This window comes from Caloenas nicobarica, chromosome 2, assembly GCF_036013445.1.
Source record: "Caloenas nicobarica isolate bCalNic1 chromosome 2, bCalNic1.hap1, whole genome shotgun sequence".
NCBI lineage: Eukaryota > Metazoa > Chordata > Aves > Columbiformes > Columbidae > Caloenas > Caloenas nicobarica.
Window position 1 is genome coordinate 102,915,086 of NC_088246.1, and position 23,974 is coordinate 102,939,059.

A 23,974-nucleotide genomic window follows, 5' to 3' on the forward strand; every position below is an offset into this window, starting at 1 on the left:
ACACTGCAAAAGATGGCCTATGGTTCTCACTCCTCCATAAATATTAATAGCCATTCATTCTTTACAACCACCTATTGAAAATGTGCAGTAATATACGGTTTTTACTATATGAGATAATATACAGCTCTGCTAAAAAATAATTTTAAAACCTTGAATGTTTGTATCACTATTGAATATTAAACAAAATCTAGGCAATATTGTCACAGGAATGCTCGGTCACTATTTCCTGATTTTGGTGTTCTCAGTGCTGTGCATACTTGGAGTAATTTGTACATTAACAGGTTAAGCTCAAAAGACTCCACAGAAATTTTAACTGACAAAACATAATGAAACCGCATTAAAATATTACAAAGCTACATATTTTAAACACACGGATACTATGGAAATCCCCACTGTCAACTCAGTATTACTCTTCTTTTTTTTTTTCTTTTAGCGAAATAGCGTAGCTGTCGTAACTCCAGAAACTTGAGAACGTTTAACACTTTGCCTTTTGCACGTTTCTATAGCAAAACTCCTATGAGCAGGCTGCACGACGCCTGCTACACCAGGAAGTATTAGCATGTGCTAAATATTACGCACACTAAAGTGAACATTTTTATATGTTTTCTAATTATATAGCTCTAATTACACTGAGTTTAAAATGATTAATTCTTAATTAAATTCACATTGTTTGAAATAAGAGTAGCTATTTTCTGAAATAGATTGCAAGCATGTAACTCATATAGTATCAACTCTGAAGGAATGTATGTATTTTGTCCTGCTGCTTATGGGCTTTGAAGATGCTTTAAGGTCTGTGGGTTTTAACTATATATTTTTTAATATAGCTTACAATACAGTAAACTGATTCGCATCTTGAAATACAATGACAAAATTACTATTGGGCTTTTAAAGGTAAAAAGGCTTTGCTTCCAGTAATAGCCGCTGGTGGACACATACAAGTATTGCTTAGGTTAAGTTTGCCTATTTAAGTAAATTTCATTATAAAAATTAAATCTTAATTCTAGTGTGGAAACATGGAATTTCTGTATTTCTCAAGTATAACTTCATAAAATACAGATTTGAGAGGGGCAATGGAGGGCTCATTACTTAGTTATTAATATGGAAACTGCAATCCCTGAGGCTTAATTTTTTTTTTCAAAGGGTATAAGTGCTTGAAATTAATAGCCATGAACAAAAAGTATTGCAATTAAGACACTAACATGATGTACACATAGCATAGACATGCTCTTTTAAAAATTAAAGATTTAAGTATTCTAAACTCTTCAAAGCAGAGTTCTTTTTTCCTACATATTTTACAGCACCTCAAGCAACTGGATGCCAGACAGATTGTCTGTGGACTTAAAGTAATAACATACTTCATAAATAAATGAGCATTCACTAGCTACTTGGGACTTAAAATGACCTACCATCATGTGCAGACTGGAGCTACATTTTCTGTCTCTGATTTCCCAATAGACAAACATGTTTTTTTATTCTTCAAAAGAATTATAAACCCTCTTGAACTTTTTGATGCTTTAGAAAAGTTTCCTCAACCAACTATACTTCTGTCTCTTTAATTCCAACTACAATAAGTTAAAGTAATCTATCAGATAGAGACAAAACTCTAAAATAAGAAAGTTAATTTTCAATTACTTTTTTTGGATATGACTTTGAGGCAACTTTAAAGCATATACAAGGGTGATCTCTTGTGTTACTGTTTACAATTAAATTATAAAGCTTAAGAAGATTTGTAAGAAAGAGTCCCACAACAGAATTTTTATTTCTCCCATGGCAAAGTCATTCCTGTACATGGCAACTCACCACATCACTATCTGAACAGACTGCTAATACAAACAACATTGCACACTTACATAACTTACTACTTTAATTGTCTAAAAACTAGACAAACAGCAATTTATTCACAAGATGGAATATACATATATATTGCACATCACTGGAGCACCTTCAATGACGGTTTTGTTTAAAGCCAAACTTATGCTATGTATGGCTGAGAGAACTATTCTTACAGTCCTGCATACACTTAAAAAACTTTTGTACTATTTTATACTTGGCATTCTTCAGATATTTCAATTGCTTAAGAGTTTAATAAGCACACGTATTTATTACAGTAACTTAACAATCAACATCTGCTATTCACTCTGCAAAACTGAACAGTCACCTGCTCTTCTTCAAGTATCAAAATTACAGTCTAGGCTTATCACCTCCCAAGTTCACTTTGGACATCCTGAAAATAGCAGTTATAATAAGTACAGAAAATACAAGGCAGTAACTTTAAGTAAATCAATCTAAAACCAAAAGCAAGGCCATTATGTGGTTACTATTATTCACTTTCATGTATGTCTACTCTTTTTCTGATTGTGAATTTTAGAACCTGTGTTCCAGAGTATGTAAGATCTTATTTAGAGTACCTGACTGGCCCTTATCTAAGTTCTCCAATTTTACAGCTCTCCGAAACTCTAAGTACCAAAACTGGTATTCTGTGACAAATGAAACCTGTAAAATACTTAAAGTTTCCAGATGTACATTATTAGAAACAGTTAAAAATATTTTTTAAAGCATATAAATTTCCTAAGCAATTAATTACATAAAGGGTGTTTTAAATCAACAGGTAACAGCATCTAATGAGCCAGATGCCTTAAAATTTCAAGTCCCAACAGGGAGAAAAATATTTAACATTTCACAGATCAATTTGATTTTGTAAAACAAATGCACACTAAAATAATTACTTCCACAGACTTACCTGTGTGTATCCTAACGTGCCGTGTTAACTGACTTGGCTTCTGGAACGTCTTTCCACAGTGCGGACAGGAATAGGTAAACCCACTTCTATCGATGTTTCTGTTATAAGATCTGGTATTTGATATCCTGTCATTAAAAGAAAAAAAAATCAAATCTTAATATTAAACATTATTTTCAGGAAGCTTATTTTACCCCATCATTTTTAACATACAGTGCAAATTTGATGATAATGTATAGCATCAGCTGCAACAGTCAAAAACCAAACTCTTTAATGACACTAAAAGAAAAATATACACAGTGCTTTTCTAAGTACCTATAATCACCAAGAATTTTAGTTATTTCTGTAATAAAATCCATACATCTTAGAAGCTCTCTAGAGGCATTTTTACTGTAAAGTCTGCTAGAAGTATACAGTGACTTCACAACTATTATTTTGGTGGCAACTTTCACTCTGTGCAACTCCATTTCTTTTGCCTGTATACAGAAAGACTTCCGTTCTTAACTAGAATATGAAGATCTCATCAACTAGAGCACAAATGCAGTTGTTGCAGTCTAACAAGAACAGGTTACGAATTCAACAATACAAATATTCACCACTGCCCCTGAAATACAAATCAATCTCCACAGAGATAGGGTAACAGATGATAAGAACTCCCATAATTCATTTTTCCACAAATCAAACTTAATAGTTTAAATGACTACTGAAAAGTGTTAACAGTAATGTGAAAAAAAAAAAAAAACAACAACTGATTTTATGCTGGAAAAAAGGAAAAACAAAAACCTAGATCTTAGAGACCATCACAATAACTCAGCTAAACAAGTCGAAACCAGAAGACAGTGCGAGAGGGACAAAAGAAAAAAAAAGACAAAAAAAATCAAACCAATATGGTATCCAGAGTACATTTTCCATAGTGCCTGAGTATCTACACCTATACAGTAATCCAGCTTGTCAGTAGTGCTTAAAGCTAACTGAAATTATAAAAATTTAAATATCTGGCGCTTTTTTCTGAACAGCTGAGAAATAAGAATTAGCTAATGTGGAGCAGATGTGCAAAATACACCACCACCTTGAAACACAGGCTGGTATAACACCACAAAAAACAGCAGAGGAGCAACAGTTCATGCATAACATAAGAAACACTAAACTTCTGTTCAAATGCTGCATCTTCCTACTCTAAGAGAACACAGATATTCAATGTATATTTAAAGCATAGCACATTTTCCCTTCCAATTATTTCAAGCAAATATTACATGCATTTTTAAACTCTTTATATATTCTTGTAAAATGAGCATAGAATGTGGGTAACATAGAATTAATCTGTAAAAGAAAATATCTACTGAAATTTACTGAAGAGTGAAATCGACTGAAGATTGAAGAGAAGGAGAGAGAACAGCACTGATGTTAGAACCTCTTCTTTCCATCTCAGGACAGATCTAGACCAGCCTGATTGTCAGAATACACTCTCTGATGAGCAGAAACATCTGTTTCAACTATAGCTGTGATATATTAATAAAGGAAATAATATCCAATTTGGAGACAAGTGTAGGGACAATCCTTCAAGATCAGATCACCTTCTGCAATATTTCATAATTAAGTTATAATGACCATTTACTTTTTAGCAAAAGTTAGACACCAAATTTGAATTATAACTTCGCAATAGTTTTCCATTCAAACGTTTCATAGACAAAAGAAACATCATTTTAGGAAGCAAAAGCGCAACCACTTTATGAAAAAAAAAACCAGAACAAGGGTCTTCATAATTATAACTCCTAAAAATTTTTTAAAGCTTATTTTACAATGAAAAGCAGGAATCAAATAGTAAAATTTCTAACTACTGATGTATGTCTTTGAACTTTCTATACAGCCAAACAGGTTAGGTCAAATGTTAACTTTTCATACTACTTCTGAACAATATGAGAGGATTGTGTCAAATAATAAATAAATAAGATATATCCATGTTTTTCCTTTCAAAATAATTTCTACTGAAACACAGAAGGTAGCGCAGGAACACTTAACCAATTCATTAACCTGGCTCACCTACATGGGTTGCATTGGTACTGCTGGTGAAAGGACAACAAAGCACCACTATGGACAGTAGTTTCTTGAATACAAATGCAACATGTTGCTAGATCTGAACTGAAATATAAGATGAATCTCATATAAGGAAGCTCTGAATCCAGAAATAATCTATGTTTATGAAAGTAAAGATAAATGATCTCTATTGTGGAATGCTTATATCTCATTTATATCAAAATGTAACATGCATAATAGTCTCTCAAAATCACAGCCATCATATTAGATTCAGTCACCCATTCCTTATTGATTCATCCTAACTTATACAGGAGATGTCCACAACAAGAATGTTTTTGTGTGTAATATTATATAACTCAACAGAAACATAGCAACTTCACCTCAATTTTCAGTTTGCAAATGGAAGTTACAGTATTTTTTAAACCTTCTGGAAAACGACTATTAAGATCTCACAGCCTGCATCATCTGCTAATAAAAATAATTGGAAAGATCCAATATTTCTCATTTTTATTTTTTCATCTGGTTTTTTGTTTGTTTAATAGAAACAGAGTAAAGATTAAAAAAGCAAACACCTGTCAAAAACCTTAGGCTTTCTCAATGTATAAACTAAACCAACAGAAGTAAGTTTTTCTAACAAGTAATTTTCACCTTCCTAAAAGTGAAGTTAAACTAGAGAGCTGAAACAAAGGACAGAACAAATCTTCACTGAAAGTAAGAATGGCATTTATTAGGCCTGTTTTTTCCCTTCATTTTGTGCTTTTTCAGATCTACAAGAAACAGCAGGTTGTGGTGAGGACGACTTGCAAAAGATAATTAAATTGCAAGTAACAACATTATTTCTTTGTGGAAGGCTAGTACCAGGATTTTTGCAATGACAATAACTGCTATGTAAAATTAATATGCATTTGTTTCAATGTACTGGCATTAGACTTTAAAAAAATCACACAAATACACTTCAAAAAGCACTCTGTATCAGAAAAACCTAACCTGTGTTTACAAATAGCTAGCGGATGGAACTAGGCTTAGTACGGGTGCCTAAATACGAAAACAGCAAAAAACCAAAAAGGCCTCAAAAAATAACCACCTACTTTAGCAAGGTTTTAAAAAACAAACGTCATTTCATAACAGCATACCAAAGAAAACAAATGATCTGCATAGATCCCAGCACTTTGCTGACTTGAAGTGCTACTCCTGCTTTTCTCAGCTATCACCATAAAAGTAACATCTGCTCATTTTATTATAATCCCATGATTGTCACCTTATTTTATAGTGAGTTTTCATATGTTCCTTTAGCTGTGAGGAAGTTTCAAATTCCTTTTTGCAAGACTTGCAGCTGTGGATCCTATTGCCTGCCAATTCTTGACGATGTTCTTCCATGTGTATGGACAGCTGACTCTGTAAAGTAAATTCATCTCCACACTCTGAGCAGATAAGATTCTGAAAGAGATAACAGAGACTGATTTTGCAAAAGATTCCCAAACAGCAGCACACATGCACAAGCTTTGCTCAAGCAGATGAACGTATCCTTCTATGGACATTGGCAGCTGGAAGCAAGCAGCAATAAAAGTATACAAGTGAAAGAAGTTTCTGAGCTCCATAATATAAAGCATGACCAATAATCACTGTAAGCTTATAGTCATATTTATATTTTAAGAAACTCCACTGAAACTGAATTTTAAAAAAGTTCAAATGGTAGCAGAAACAAGCAGCTCAGTACAATCACCACACTCCTTATTTCCTTGGTAGGCTCATTCACAATAGCCACAGAAACATAATTCAGTGACATTATGCCATGGTCTACATAAACATTTGTAAAAAATACTACTTTCTAACTAAAAACATCTTAACAGTAGGTTCAAGGATTACACTTTCACTGGTTAAAATGATACAGATTGACCCTTACTTTTTAACAGTAATCCCACCACAGTCACTACTGACTTTTCTTAAGCTATCTTCACAGAAAATACAAAATATATAAGGACACAATGTTTTTGACAGGTATCTCTTCAACCCATTAATTTTACAGCAGTGTTAAACAGGCCACTTTCCAGTTGTATTAGTATTCCATGTCATTTAGAATGGAAATTGTAATGTTTAATGCAAAAGCATGGCCATTTCTCTGAAATTCAGAGGAAGAATCAGAGTCAAGTATAATTTCAATGAAAAATATTGTTTCAACGAAAACGCAAAGCTCTGCATTTATTTGACTTCCTTTTGCTTTTCAAAACCATTAATTTCATTTCTCAGTGTATCTTTATTTTACAAAACCTTAGCAGAGAATTAAGACTAATAGTATAAAAATATTCACCACCTCTTTGGCAATACATCTGCTACATGTTCCTTACTGGTGTGTGTAATAACTTCAGATAGTTTTTGTCTTAGTTCATATTTCTGTAATTGTGATTATCGCTGCAAATGGAAATGGTTTTTATCCTCCCCCCCCTTTTTGTCCTCCTTGAATGATCAACAACAGAAAAAAAAAGGCGTTATTCATTTAAATAAAGATATTCACAAGAATGTTTTAATCAAGAGGAACAAAGATATGCAGTACTATTTTTAAAATGCTTTGACATTAAATTTGTTCTCTGAACAAAACTGAAGTCCTTTAATGAAACAAAATATTACCTCAAAAATTACTTGTTTAATCTAACCTAGAGATCATTATTACTGGACTCAAGTTATAGTGTGGGATGATAAACAAATATTACCATCTTTTTTCCAGGATCTATGTTCAAATCTGAATAAGACTACTTCCTATTGAAATACATTGTTATTATACAACGAATTTGGTTTATGATGGCCCTTTTGTACAAGTAGGGAAAAGCCATCGAAGAGAAGTTTACAATCCATGCTATACCAACCTCATAGACCCCAAAACTGAGAGTTTGTCAATCTCTTCTCAGCATTTTTCAGACACACCTATCTATGACATTAAGTTGCTGTTACACATATCCTATTAAGCAACTTCCGCGAACAAAAGAATAGCCTACCAAGAAGTATTTGATACAATGAAAGTGTATGTATTTGTATTCATTACTGTAGAATTTGCTGTAGGAAAGCAAGGTCATAGTAAAACAGAAAAACTGTACAAAGCCCCAGGAATATACCAAGCCAAATAGCCTCCCTCTGGATTTGGCAGTACCAGATTTATTTTTTTGTTCCTCAAGCAAATAAAAATGCACCACCACACACAGAACAAGTACTTCCATGTTAATCTCACTATGGTTAAGCTCACCTTCTAACATTAAACAAAAGGGGCTAATTGTATATTGCTACATAATGCTTAAAATTCCCAAACTCAGAATCAATCAATAATGAAAATCTGCACTTCCAACAGACACACTCTTCCAAACCTAACTGGAGAGGACAAGAAGCTAATCACACCATTTCCTTGCTATTGCCCTTCTGCACCCATGTGCAGTTAAGCTGGCTGATGCAGCACAAAACAAGGCTGAAGTTACCCAAAACTCAGCTTCATGCAGCAACCTCCTCAACTACTACGTATGTTCTCCGAGTATGTATCTTTGCTTTGTTTTCAGATTTTCAGCCCTTCCAACAGCAAAAGTAAGAACAGCAAACAGAAGGAAGAACGTACTCCACTGATAACTTCTTATCCTGCGCATTATGAAAAACTCCTGAACGACAGCCAGTGCCATCATCAAGACCCTCTCCTTCAAGTTCAAATTCCAGCTCTCTCCTACAGGCCCTGTGCATAACTACTGGGAAAGTCATTCCTGCAATTCTATGTGAATTAATTGTTACATTAATCTCTGTTTTATCACAGAATTATAGGGCATTATAAGAATACCTTAATTAGCAATTGAAAGGTGTCCATATTTTCACAAATTTAGTTTTCAAGCTGCAGAGTGAATTTTAAATCTGAAGACATCACACAACCTATTCTTCTGACATCTGCACCAAGTATCAAAATCAGAGCTGCTGAAGTGCATGAAAAATCACTTAGTGATAGAAATTAATACTAAAAATCACTCTTAGGCATCTTTTTTGATGCTCAGTTTCCTTATTCTGATGTTTTTAGCAATTCATAAATCAAGCTTCCTCAATAAATACCCATTAAGCTATGTATCAGTATAGACACATGAACATGCAACAAAATTGTGCTCAAGTCCTCTCATTTAACTCAGTGTACGTGGTAAAGCGTGAACTGATAACAAGATTAAAGAAGGAAAACATTCTCTACAGATGGCATTCCCTGCCTGGTTTAGGGGGAAATGCAAATGGGCCAATCATCCCAAACCTACTGGTCAAAACTGCAAGCTGCCTGCAGTTGGTATGGAGAAACATGCAGTTGTTATGTTTATGGCTTATGAGCAGAAGTCTGGCAATAAAAGTGCATAGTTGACTCAGGTCCGACTCTGCAACACAAAGTGCAATTTCAACAAAGCCTTCAAGGGAGGAAGAGGTAATTACATGATTGAAAACTTTATTTTGGGCAGTACAGTCAACTCCGGCAACTACAGTTAACATAGTAATGACTACAAAGTATACAAAATACTACTACGCATTAACTGTTTTCTAAGAATTTAACCAATATCTTAAAAATAGAAAATGAAATCGTGAGAGGGAAAGGAACAAGAAGTCCTCTCAAATGAAATAACCACTCAAAAAAAAGGAGTGGGAGTTCTAGATAAGAGAACAGGTTCATGATGCGAAAAATAGATGGTGAAAGTTACCTCACCATGACATCTGCCATCAAAAATTATCACCCAGACTCTTACATGTGGGCTTATCAACATAGATGAAATCACAGAAATGGCTTCAAAATAAAAGCATTTGAAAATAACTATTCAGTTAATAGAGACAGGATGGGAATACTTGCTTATATCCAGTGTATTAATTTCTGCTACTATTTTTAAAACAACCTCCTCACTAAAGTTCTGTATTTCCTCCAAATAAAACCATTTATTCAATCCTCCAATCCAAAGCATGTAGGAAAGGATTAAGTACAACTGTTATGACACATCTTTTCAAAATTTTAATGAGGTTTCATGAATTACCTCTTCTTTCTCATGTAGCATTATATGAGCTTTCAAACTGGCTACTCTGGAGAATTTCTTGTTGCACACGGGACACGTAGGATCTTCACCATTGTGAGTACATTTATGAAGTGTCAAGTTGAATTCAACATTAAATGACATCGGACACTGGTCACATCGGTGAGGCTGTTTGTTAAAACCACAATAATAGAGACAAGTTACGTATAGCCTAGGTAACACATATAACTATGCAAATCAAAATGTTTAAAATTTTAAAAAGAGCAATTAAAGTACCCACATTTTATAATGATCCTTAACAATATCAGTCTTAATTATTTTCTCTTCTTTGCACCTCACTACTGAAAATGCAAATACAACATTTCAAGATCATACGGGGAAAGAAGCCAGGGGAACTAAAGACAGCAGAGACTTAAAACTGAGACTGTCTGAGGAGAGTGAAGTCAGCCAGAGAGAAGAATGAGCAAGAGACAGAAATAAATTTTCCTACTTTAACTGAGATCATGAACTCTCCTTAAGCAAAATTAATAATCGAACCAGCAAAGAGCTTAGTTTATGCTAGGATTGACTGCTCTTCAGTTGGTATCTGCAAAATCAATTTTCATCCATTAAGAGCACCTTCACGTTTAGATAAACAAAAGTGTGGTTTTAAAAATATAAACTTCCATTTTTTTATCATCTTTACAACAATGAAACATTTAAATAGTTCTTTGTATACATTAATTATCATCTCGAAGTCCTACATTTTGTAAAAACTAATCTGTATCTACAGCTACCTCAAACAGTAATAAAATTATTTTTTCATCATACGTAAAGTAGTTTTAGCTTTGTGAAACAGAAAACAAGGAAGAGAAATTAAATGTTCCAAGTTACAGATGAAACCTGTGGCAAAAGCTTCATTTAAAGTCAGTCCAGTCTTAATCACATATCTGTATTATTCTCATTCTTTCACAAATTTGCTTTGTAAGCAGCTAAAGTAATGACATTAAACTACTGACTAATACATACATACTAGATTAGGTTGATTGACATTACTGAAAACAGCCATAAGAGACTAGCAGGGTCCAGTTAATCAATATAAGCATTATTTTCTTTTTATTGCTAACATGTAGGATCAGTTTGCAAATTTCATTAAAAGAAACCCGTATGTTTTCCTCACCTACCTGAATATTTTATAAATCAAAGAAAATGGCTAAAATTAAAAGTTACTGAACTGGAAACAACAAACTAACTAAATGGCATCAAAGTAAGGTACTGTCTCAAAGGACGCATGAGGAAATACGAAAGAGAAACTCCATGAGACTCTTCAGGTCCCCAAGTAGTAATTATTAGTGATGTGATTAAAAAAAAAAAAAAGTGATTTCTTGTGTTAGCTTTACTTATCAATATACATTTGTATTTTCTACGTTTATATCTACTAAAATTCATACCTTGTCATTTTGCTCATGATCCCTCATATGGCGCTGCAACTGGGTCTCTTTTGGAAAAGACAGCAAACAGATGTCACACTTACGGAAGTGAGGTACTTGGTAAGGAAAATTACCGTTCTCTATATTCGGTGTCAGAACATCATCTACAAAACAAGCATCGAAACATGTGTATGAAGTCACATGTCACTTACTTTTATTGTAAAAACCATAATTCTTTGAAGCAGAAACTATTCAAACTCCTGTAAGATTTTGACTTATACGAGATTCTAACTTGACTGGATCTTGAAGATCTCGGGCAGAAACATTACTGCTTCCATTGACACAGGATGAAAGGAATATATCCACCCTTCAAATTGCTAGTCGCAAAGCAGATAAATAATTGCCTTTTCCTAGTAACTTGAAATATAAATTATATAAATACAGAAAAAGAATATATATTTTATATAAGATACATATATAAAATATTTTTTTAATATATATATAAAATGACATTCTTTCTGTTTGATAAACACCCACAAAGTTTGCACAAAATAAAATGCTGCCAAATGTGCTCCGTATCAGTAAGGTACCAGGGGTTACTTATAATAATACTACACCATGTGTTTCTAAAAAAACCTCTTTAATACTAGGCAGTCAGCAGTTCTGACCAAATTGGTTTTTGCCCTTTCCCACTCCTTTCTCTTTTTTTTTTTTTTAAGAAAAAAAATAAGTGTCTTTTCTTTCTTCTACTTTTGGCAATGTAAAATCTTTATTAGTTACCATTACAGTTTGAAAACCAACATCAATGTTTCACATAGCTGAGAGAGATGCAATAAATTGCAAGTCAAACTGTGTACACATGAACTCAATGTAGAAAATGATTATTTTTTTTTAATGGACCATACAGTTTTCTTGTTTTGAACTCCTAGTCACACAACTTTTGATACACAAGCTGCAAGTTTCTATATCCTCTTGCCGAAATAGCTGAAGTCAGTCCTATTAATAATTTCCTTATATCTTAAATATTTATCCAAGTTAGACAGATTTTATACTTGAGAAGATACTGTATTACGAAGGAAGTTATCTTTATTTAAGAAAAACTTTAAGAAAAGCAATTGGCTAGAGGGGCTCATATAAGATAATTCAAAGCAGTATTAACGAAAGAAAAATAAAAATCAATTGACTCATGCTGCAGATAAAGGACACTAAAGAGAGGAAAAAAAGAAAACACAACAACGCAGAATTCAGTTTCAAACACTGCCACAACTCAACGCAGTGCATCAACAACAGAATGCAACAGGATGCAAAAAAAAAAAAAAAAAAAGGAACATTCATTTTATTATCTAGACATGTAAGGCCTGATGTTTTCCTTTAGGGAATTCAGTACTTCTCACTATGTATGTAAGAATTAGGCATAGAAAGTAACACCACAACTAGAAGTTTATAGCATCCTGTTTACATTTCCAAAAAATAAACCAAAGGTTATGATTCATTTAGTATTTCTGCTCAGTACTGCACCTACCTAAAAGTCCTGTCACATTCAAGAAAAACCACAAAAAACACGACCAAACAAAAACAACCAAACAAAAAAACCCAAAAAACCAACAACCCCCACACACCTATCTTACATCCTGACCACCGTTTTTTTTTTTTCTCCCTCCTGAAATTCTCATAAATAGACTTTAAAAAGCTTGTAGTTCAGGGAGCTCTAGGAAACATTTCAGTACAAGAAATCACAACTAACAACAAGGTCCTAGGGACTTTCAGTTGCCATTAGTTGCCATTTCTGGGCTAAGTCATCCAATTAACTGTTGCTTTGCAAATTTTAGTTTTCCATCCTTCTGTTAGAAACAATTTGCTTAAGTATCAAAGGAGCACAAGTCTGATTAGGAGCAGCTGAGGGAACTGGGGCTGTTGAGCCTGGAGAAAAGGAGGCCAAGGGGAGACCTGATGGCTGTCTACCACTACCTGAAAGGAGGTTGTAGCATGGACGGGGTTGGTCTCTTCTCCCAAGTAGCAAGTGATAGGATGAGAGGAAATGGCCTCAAGTTGTGCCAAGGGAGGTTTAGGTTGGATATGAGGAAAAAATTCTTCATGGAAAGGGTTGTCAGGCATTGGAACAGGCTGCCCAGGGAAGTGGTGGAGTCACTAAAAGGCATTTAGACGAGGTTCTTAGGGACATGGTTTAGTGCTAGAGTTAGGTTATGGTTGGACTCAATGATCCTGAGAGTCTCTTCCAACCAAAAATGATTCTATGATTCTATCACAAGTCTTTAACATGCATAAACTTAAACCTACTGCATCCTTGAAAGAACTCTAAGCTCTAAATTCATAGTATATGCAAACCCTATCAATAACAGGTATTCCTTCCATCCCTTAAGCAGTCACAATTCTTTGAAAGCTGAAAAGCACAACTTTAATTACAAGACACAGTCCTCTAAGTGGTCCTTGTGATAAATGTACCTGAGTAGAACAAAGGGCACAAAATCAGTTTCTGTAAATATTGGCATGACAAGGGAGGTGAAAGAAAAATCTACTCCAGTACTTGAACTACAAGAAAACTTGATGCAAGAAGCTTCCCTCTCCCGTAGAAAAAAAAGGAATAATTGCTCAACTCCATGAAGGCCTGACCTCCCACTTTAAATTGACAACAGAAAAGTGATCCAATCCATGACTTTAGAAAGGCCTTTAAACCTTCCCCATGAACCAAAGAGATTATAATCTTTAAATGTTCACTCTTGAGATCAAAGACCCTGGACAACACACAAAGGCAATGCTTAAGCAACTTAAGTAGTGAAAGTGTAACTTTGAAATAATCAATGGTGCTAACTTGTCTAGAAATGAAACAGAAAAAGTAACATGCTCACTAGCATCTGAATAAGATTACCAAGTGAGTTACTTTTGAGGTCAACAACATTTCTGTATATCATTTTTATTAAAATGTGTACCATATTTGTATCAACCACAATACTGATTAATCCATACGCTATGAATTTTCTTCCGGAATTCAAATAGGAACTTAAACAGACTATATATTAAAGAAAAATTAAATATCCTTGTGATGTTTCAACAGAATTTGAGTGATAATTATACGAAATCATACAATCTGATGGGCAGAGCTACATGGGAAGACAATTATTTCAGCTTTTCTTTAAAAATAAGGAAATGCTCACCACTAAAATAGAAAGGGGTAACAAAAGCATAATCTTCAAATATTTCATGGTAAAGAATAGAGAAACACCCTGAAATTCAGCAAATGAGGAGCTGAGCATATCATACCCCACACTGAAGTGTCAGGAGTTTATCAAGGCCAGGTCATGAGTGACCATCAACCCTGAGCTGCCTGCAAGCCTGTCCGCCTTCCTAAGGGCCCTCAGACCTCCAGGAAGAAGAAATAGGAGGCACACATTTAGCAAAATTGTTGTTTATGTCTATAACACCTTAAGCCATTGCTTTTTCAAATAAAGCCTTTGTAACTCTAAAAAGATAAATTTAATTCCTTTTTGGTCCTATTTTTCATCCTGCTAAGGAGCAAAAGCCAGACGTTTGAGAGGCAGTCCAGCTTGAAGGCGGCTGCTCGGCAAGAGGCCTCTGACTGCAGAAACGCATCTAAAGGCCTTAAGGATAAGGCAGAGCGAATCAATTTAGGTTAGATTCCAGAAACCTTCAAAGGCTCAACTATTGGAAGATCAGGCTGAAGACTGCTCTAAGTCCTTACAGCCGGCATGAACAGAAAAGCAGTCCCATTTGGATTCAAAAGCACTCTGACAGTTCAACTGTTTCACTCAAAGGGTGGGACTGAGATCTAATGCAGATTCTAATTAAAATACAAATTGATTTCTTCATTAACACTATGTCTGAACTAGCTTAAGGGAAAGATGAGACTATGATAATATTTTTTCACTGATATTCTCACTAAAATACAGTTTGATCCTCTACTACCAGACAAATACTGGGTATTTCTGAGAACTGCACAGCTCCCTTTTATTAAAGATGCAGGAAGTGACTTTTTTATTTTATTCTTCCAGTAACAAGGAGAACATTCAGAATAATATCCCCACTGAAATCAAGTAATTGCATAACAGCAAGGACAAAACTGTTATGATGCATTTAGAATCGTGAAGACAGAAAAACAGGAAAGATATTGTCAATCAAAAAAGTAACAAGCAAGTGAGCTATATTTCCACTTTTCAGGCAGACATCACAGACTCAAAGTATGTCTTGAGTTTGTCCTCATTTCAATATAAAAATGAAATAATAGTTTGACAGGGGTTTTTTGGCAGAAGAATTAATAACCAGACAAAGACATTATTTACACTGATACCTCCATATCATAGCAAATGAAAGTAATAACCTACATTACCATATTTCAGGGCAATCAGCAATAAAAGCCAGTTGTGCAATCATCTTCCCTTATATCAGAGAAAAAATGCTTTTAGATGCATCAGCCTATACCACGAAACAAGCCAAACACTGCAAAATACTGAACCGATATTAAAAGCCAGTATTTCTGAATACCCAAAAACATGGAAATAATGCCAATTCAATAAGTTGGCAGTGGGATATGGATCCTGTATTTTTAAATACACTGAAATTTATTAAAAAAAAAAAACCCTGTGTATCAAAGCAAAACAAAAATACTGGCATATGTGACATAGCGTTTGATGGTCACAATTCACCATTTATCAGATTAGCAACCATATCATAAATGGCTAATATGGTGCCCATGCTCCCAGAAAAATGGAAATACTGGGTATACAGATTAAGCAACCTATATGTTGTCAGATATCCTCTAACCAGATGAAAAAGTCTGCTGTCTGTTAACAAAGTAACAGAATGTCATTCAAGTCAACAATACAAAATTAAAAGTCGGAGGTTTTAGTTAGAGAAGACATTCATCAACAGGATCACAGGAAAAATTGGCATGCTCATACTAAAGGGAAGCTACTCATTGACATCCATATACACACAGAGAAAACACAAAATGAATGTTAGAGTAACAAAACCCCTGAAAAAAAAAAGTGATTCTTTCAGGTCTGCACACTACAACAAATATAAACCTCACTGAACAGCTGCAAAGTTTAAAACACTGCCATTTATTACTATTAACTGCATGGAAACAGTGCAAAAGGTACTGTTACTTTCTATTTTTTTTTCCAATTCGCATTTTTGTCTAGTGGCAATATAAATCAAGCCTATTCCATCACAGCTTGAGACAGTAAAGTGTCAATACAATTAAACTAAACAGACAGCACTTAGCTCATTATGCACTATCGTTTTGTCTGTATTCTTACAGTTTGTCCAAAGTGCCCAAAAATACCAGAATCAGATTTTAAAGTACCTATCAAAGATAATAAACTTTCATTTTAAAGACAGACTTCTTCAAATACTCTTAATGTTACAACCTTCAAGTTCTTTTGAAACTAATTGCCCCTCACAGAGCAATAGCAATCAAAGCTTCGGGTCAACTCAGCTACAGATTTCTGCGATAGAGCCTTCATGAAAGCTTGACCTTGAGAGTTGAGTCAGCAAGCAGGTGCTCTCTACTATAATGACAACTCAATGTGGAAGCAGGAAGACAGAATTAGAGCACCCCCAACCATTCCTTCCTTATGTAAGCAGCACTGTGCCTCATGGCAGCCGGCAATCCTCTCTGCAAGGCGCAGATGGACTCATTCAGCTGTAAACGCCGCAGAGCTTTATTAGATCTCCAACAGCCTGCTCACAGCCGACTGAGAGGCCGCTGCAAATACAACGCTCAAGCTTGCGGAATTCGTGGATGAAAACTTGTCACTGAACTTGAACGGCAGCTGGCAAGTTTAGGGACAAAAGGGTCCGACCCTATCAAAACCTATTTACTAATGTACAAGTGGAAAGAAAGTGGTAGGACAAGAGAACAAAACAGCTATGGAGATATTGGTGTTTCCTCATGCTACACTAGAAGTCATGGAACATAGATGATAATGAATCATTCAAACATTCTGCTTAGTTCCGCAATCATAAATGAATCAGGCTAATTTAAAGCTAGCACAGCACTCAAATGAAAACAGTAAGCAGTCAGTCCTCATGACTTCTAATGCAAGGAGCAGGGAAAAGGCTCAACTCTCAATCCACGTATCAGACCAAAATCCACGAATTATTTAAGATTTGCTCATATAAGGCAAGGTAGTTTTTATTATGTGCCGGTCAATAATCTATGTGGAATTTAAAGCAGTGCAAGTCCAGACGCTCAGCTTCCAGGAGCCCACTTCTGAGATGGATGTCCAGGTGCCCATTGCTCAGCATTTGCCAACACAAAGCAGCTGCACTCCTTCCAGGACCACAGAGGACTCCAGAAGTTGCAAAGCCACCCTGATGCGCTGCAGGCAGCAGAGAAGCCCGACAGAACACAACATTAACAGCGTCATTGTGGCTGGTTAGATGCTAAATAGATTGTACTGGGTCTGGCTGGGATGGAGTTAACTTTCTTCATAGCAGCCCGTATGGTGCCATGTTTTAAATTTGTGACTAAAACAATGCTGGTAACACACCGATGTTTTAGCAATTGCTGAACAGTGCTTGTACAGCGTGAAGGCTGCCTTTGTTTCTCACTCTGCCCCCACAATGTGTAGGTTGAGAATGGGAGAGAGGTTGGAGGGGACAGCTGATGCAAATTAACCACAGGAGTATCCCATGCCAAGGAATATCATACTCAGCAATACAAAGTCAGCAGTAGTTCTTCCAAGGCAGCGTTTGCTCAGAGACTGACTGAGCATCGGTCTGCTTGTGGGAGGTGATGAATGTCTGCCTCTGCATTACTTGGTTGGGTGGGGATTTTTTTGGTTAGTTGGTTTACTTTTTTCCTTCATTTATTAAACTGTCTTTATCTCAACCCACAAGCTTTTTCTTGCTTTTGCTATTCTAATTGGTGAAACTAAAAGTAAAGGTAACAGTTTGAGGGATTATTACTAAGAAAGTACTTCTAAGATATCCAAGCTTAAATCTGATAAATATATTCATAAAAGGGCAGGAGAAAACACATACCAATATAAATTGAACACAATTTTCCCTGCATGTTTTCTTTGCACTACCTTAGCTACACAATAGCAGCAGAAATAACTTCCTAATGTCTCACAGAAACTCCTAAGGGAACTGAGTAAACAGAACTGCCCCTCAGCCAGTGGTTCTCAAATGAATGCTGGCAACGATGCACAACAGACTACAGAAAATTCACATGGCATAAATCTCTGAGAGGGCAAACGCTGGAACAAGGGTTACTTAGAACCACAGCAGCCACACTGGACACACACATGAATAATTATTTTTTAATTTCCTTCTCAGGTTAGAGGCTATGTCATGAGAATCTGTGTTCATGTGTTATTAGTGTGTTAACACCAATTATGTGTTAAGACCTGCGTGTCCTTTCCTTTCTCTAAAAAGATACGCATGGGGTATGATTTTTTCTAATGCATTCTTCTTGCTTCATAGATATTCAAGGTCTCATTCTGAAATTTTCAGAAAGGCAAGAGCCAAGGACCCGCCACACCTTTGTAAAAGGATTTCCTATACAACCACTGCTAAGCAGCCAGAGTAAGAATCAAGGAGCAGCAAAACCCCAAATCACAAAAGATTAGCTCTTTCAAGGTTCTTGAGAATCATACTCTATACTCATCTACCTCAAAGAGAATCACAGAATGGTTAAGGTTGGAAGGGACCCCTGGACGCCACCAAGCCCAACTGCTCAAGCAAGGCCACCTACAGTCAGTTACCCGTGATCATGTATAAATGTGGTTTTTTTTAATGTCTCTACAGAAAGAGACTCCACAACTTCCCTGTGTAACCAGTGCCAGTGCTCACTCACCCTCACACTAAAAAAGTGGCTCTTCATGCTCAGACAGAACCTCCTGTGTTTCAGTTTGTGCCCATCAGAGAGGTCGATTCAAACAATTCAATTAAGTTTAAAAAATAAAAAGAAAAAAAGAGAGAGATAATCACATGATGGTTTTGGGAAAACACTACCAATGCAAAAAAGTTATAATAGCAGCCTTTGAGACATTGTTTTTACTATTTTTGCCTAGAGTTCAGTTTTTTTATCTAGCATATTTGGTTTTCCTAGAACAAAAAACATGTGCATTTCATATGCACAGTGGTTAAAGAAGTCTAAGGAAGCTGCACAACAAAACATCACTGATTCACTTTATTTTCTTCCAAACAAAGCTGTATCACCAAAAACTTACAGAGAGTAACACTTCCCTTCTGTAAAAGACATTAGTGTACCAGGGTTATAAGAATTCTGAGTGCCACACTAAAAAGAACAAAATCTAAAACATATGATTTCCTAAGCGAAATGAAATTCCTCCCACTAAAAAGCATACAGAATTCACAATCCAGTCTAACAGCCTGTATGTGAATGGGCCAAAAAGCCAAATGTCCTGAGAACATCAGTTCCCCAGATTCAAGCTGTCCTGCTCATCCAGAGCTTCTTCATTCATGACCTTCTCTTAGCCACATATGAGTGTCAGAGAAAACACGATGCTTGCCAACACTGCCTTTGCTGTTCTCCGAAACTGCAGAAATCTTAAGAACCACAGACTCCAGAACCCACAATACTTGCCTGTACAGGGCAGACTCCTTGCCACTGCAGAAGTCTCCGAATCCCTGTGGTAGCCCTAAACCCTGTAATTCTAAACTGCTGTCTGCAATCAAACTATCTCTATTTCATTAATGAGCAAATTCCTTTAAAAAAATACACGAAAAATATCAAACTCACAGCAAGTCCTGCCAGCCATACCTCTTACCATAGGAAGAGTCTAAGACTAACTAAGGTCCAACTAACAAGCAAAATGGATACAGCTATTATGCACTTCTTCTGGACAGTTCGTCTGTCTTTTTCTCATTCATACGCCATGTCATTATTACAGAAGCTTACATGCATGTGATACATGTGTACCCTTACAAGAACTACTAGAAAATTAAGTAGACATTTTAGTTAAAAAAATTTTAAAGAAAACCCCTCAACTTCCAAAGCTGGTGCTCTTTGGGTCCTTCATTATATACTTATTATTTAGTGTCCAAAAGCTGAGATCAACAGCTCTGACAAAAATATAAAACATAATAAAATCTGCTGGTGGGAACCTGTGGCCCATTTGGCTTTCCATACTGGAGAAAACATTTTACCCAACTTCCCAACACCCATGTAACAGTACAGCATTTTTTTTTTGCCTGCCAGCACATTTCAGTTCTACAAAAAATATTCCACAGAAGGCTCACCTACACATTCCTCTTGAAGAGCCAGAACTCATCTCCGAGCATTCAGAAAAACAGACATCCTAAATTTACACTGAAAATATTAATTAGTTGACTTTTCATGATGGAAATAGCCATGGTATTTGAACATTTTATGAAACCTACTCCCTAACAGTCCCCATTCTATTTAGTAAAGAAAAAAAAAAATCTACCGCTACATGCTTGTGCTGAAAGAGAAGTCACTGAAGAGGGTTCTAGGTCTACCTGAAACACTGTATTTTTGCAGTTTGTGGGCTTTATTCAGATACTACTCATGGATCCGTAGTAACATCAGCAGGAAGGAACTACACAAAAGAGCCATAAAACTCACCAGCTGTCAAAAAAACGCCAAGCCCATCAAACCAGTCCTGCCCTTAACTGTTCTCCAGACATCAACACCACTAAAATACAAGCAAAAATTTAATGTGTGACGCACACTAGTACGTTTGGGGAAGAAAACATGTTCTTTCTTTTATACATATGCTGACACAGAAATCAACTACAAAGGTGTTTTTTTAAAACCTCAAACAAGAAAGCCTTCCCTCTTGTAGTCGGAAACATGCAAGAGCTGGATTTTCACTCGTTTGTCATCCTTTATTGGAAGCTCTCGCTAATGTGGCCCGGGGGGAGGGGAGGCGGTGCGGGGGGAAGGAAAAGAGCGGCGGAAGAGCCCTGGACCCTTCCTGTCCTGCTGCCGCAAGCCCGCCCGGCCTCTTCCCCCGGCCTCACCAGCCAGCCTGCCGCAGGGACCTGCGTTCGCAGCGCCCGCACCACGGCCGGGAGAAGGAGGAACGCAAGGCCGAGGCCTCCGGCCTGGGCCGAGAAACCCTCCTCCGCCGGCAGCCTCGCCGACGAGGCAGCCGAGCGAACGCATCGGCCGCGCCGCCACCGGTTCCCTCCCGTGGGTGAGGGGCCGTTGCAGCCGCCACCGCCACCGCCGCTCCCCGAGCGGGAGGCGAGAGGCCGCGGGCAGGTCGCGGGCTCTCCGGGCCAGCCGGGCTCGCCCTCCGCCGCGCCGTGTGGGTCGGCGGGCGCTGCCCGGTCGGTATCATTCCGCAGGGCTGGGCCAGGCTCGCTCCCCTCCCCTCCGCCCTCTCGCCTATACACTCGCACAATAGACCCGGCTTCCACTCCCCCATATCCGGGGACTATATGCGCAGCCCGCGGAGGATTTTCGTCTCCACGCAGCGCCCGCGCTTCCACCCCCCGGGCGCCGTATCGCGCTGGCCCGGCCGCGCTCTTTACCTGCCTCGGTGCCGGCCCCGCTAGTCTCCCTGCTGGGTTTGGGAGGCCGCCCCCTCGGCATGGCTGCCCCCTCCCCCCCCCACCCCCCCGCCCCGCGCGCGCTCACACACACACACACTTGGCAACGGCGGAGGAAGCGGCGGTTGGTGAAGGGGGGACGAGGGGGCGGGGACGAGAGGGCAGAGCCCGGCCCTACACACGGGTCGCCGGGGGCTCGGCGCTGCGGGAATAGGCCCGGCCGGGAGCTGGCGCAAGCGCACATGGGCCTACCGGCGTCGGGGAGGGGCGGGGTGGGGACGGGGAAGCGGGAGCGGGGAAGAGGCGAACTCACGGCACGGCCGGGCGGCGCAGGCGCACTGAGAGCGCCTCACCGACGCGGGGGGGGGGGGGGGGGACGGCAGCGTGAAGGAGGTGGCGGGGAGGCTCGGTTGCGCATGCGCGGAGCGCCGGCGGGGGGCTGCATGTGCCGGAGGTGGGGGGTTGGGACATCCGGGGCCCGCGGCGCATGCGCCGGGGGCGGCGGGTCCCGCTGGGCCTCGGCGGGGAGGGGCTGTGCCTGCCGGGGTCAGGGCCTCTGGTTCTGCTGACTATAGGAGCCAGCACAGTGGGTGGCTTCGGCAGGAGGGCTGAAGTTTCCAATTCAGAGTGTAGAAACGGGCGGGGCGGCCTCAGGCCGGGCTCGGTCAAAGGCGCCGTGGCGGCGGCGCCGTTCCCTGCCATCTTGCGCACTCCCTCAATTTTGGATTTAACCTCAAAGGTGCATAACGTGTGAACAGCGGGCATGGGCCTCACCCCAGCCCCAGAAACGCCTTTGTCCCCCAGCACGTGTCCCTGTCAAGGCTGGCGGGTCTTACTGCTTAAATACTTAAATAATTTCTGGGCCCCTCAGTTCAGGAAGGACAGGGAACTGCTGGAGGGAGTCCAGCGCAGGGCCACAGAGATGATGGAGTGGAGCATCTCCCTTATGAGGAAAGGCTGAGGGAGCTGGCTCTCTAGCTTAGAGGAGACTGAGGGGAGACCTGATTAATGTTTATGTAAAGGGTGAGCGTCATGAGGATGGAGCCAGGCTCTTCTCGGTGACAACCAATGATAAGACAAGAGTCAACGGATACAAACTGGAACATGGGAGGTTCCACTTAAATGTGAGAAGAAACTTCTTCTCGGTGAAGATAACAGAACACTGGAACAGGCCACCCAGGGAGGTTGTGGAGTCTCTTTCTCTGGAGACATTCAAACCCTGCCTGGACGCCTTGCTGTGTAACCTCACCTAGGGGTTCCTGCCCTGGCAGGGGGATTGGACTAGATGATCTTTTGAGGTCCCTTCCAATCCCTAACATTCTGTGATTCTGTGAATACTGGCCAGTCTGTTACTTTACTGAGCTCTGCTGCCTGTGAGGAGGTCTGGGGAGGGCCATAAGAGATCACTGGGTCATTTAATACAGTTCTGGGGTATCACAAGCCATAGTATATAGTTCTGTTGCCTGTAGCTTGTGTGCAGTGGAAGTGTGGCCCCTGGAAAGGTGTCAATAAAGATGGAGATGTTTTTATTGGTAACTTGTTCAGTGATTCATGCCGTTCATTGTTCCCAAAGACTCTGCTGTATTGCATTTTTTCATTCACAGGGCTTCAGCTTCTAAAATGAGATTTTATTACACCTCTTTCTTGCTGAATAAAAACCTTTAAATACAGAACACTTGCTTTCGATCGTTGACTTGATCTTTTTTTTTCATTATCTCACTAGTTTGACCTATTTAAGATTCTAAAGGTTTCTCAGAGTTACATTTTCTTTCTGCACCTTTTCATTTTTAAATATCCTTTTAAAAAGCGTATATTTCTGTACAAAGGGAACTGCTATGAGAATACCGCTTACAGTGGTAAAACTTTTTTTTTTGCTACTAAGTCTTTCACCCAAAGATTGATCCAAAATCCACTTCCCATTGAACCAGGTTGCTGCTGGCTGCTTAGTTGCTCAACTTAAGGTGCTCAAATTCTTCTCATTGCTTTCCAGGATATCCCTTTTTACCTTCTCCAGTCCGGGACGGCCAGCACCTGGCCGGTTTCTTTACTTCAAGCCATACAGTGTTTCGGTAGCCTGTATTAAGACGCATTTAGTATGATGTAGGCTTAGTTAAGCAAGCTGGATGACGCTGTCCTCCTTTATTACATTTATTACTTTAATATCACTTTCTGTAGTCTCTGCAAATAGTATTAGGCAGGTACTTCAGATCACTGAAGGCCAGACTGGGTACTGATACCTGTATAGTAGCAAA

General features: G+C 38.4%; 1 protein-coding gene across 1 annotated transcript in view; it reads right to left on the reverse strand.

Moving 5' to 3' along the window:
* ZNF236 (zinc finger protein 236) overlaps window positions 1-22,211 on the reverse strand; it is a 76,300-nt gene extending 54,089 nt beyond the window's left edge. The window contains 6 exon segments of the mRNA XM_065629268.1: window positions 2,741-2,865; window positions 6,030-6,208; window positions 9,790-9,954; window positions 11,217-11,359; window positions 22,036-22,154; window positions 22,156-22,211. Of these exon segments, the coding sequence (XP_065485340.1) occupies window positions 2,741-2,865; window positions 6,030-6,208; window positions 9,790-9,954; window positions 11,217-11,359; window positions 22,036-22,154; window positions 22,156-22,211 (787 nt within the window).
* Between the last annotated feature and the right edge of the window lie 1,763 nt (window positions 22,212-23,974).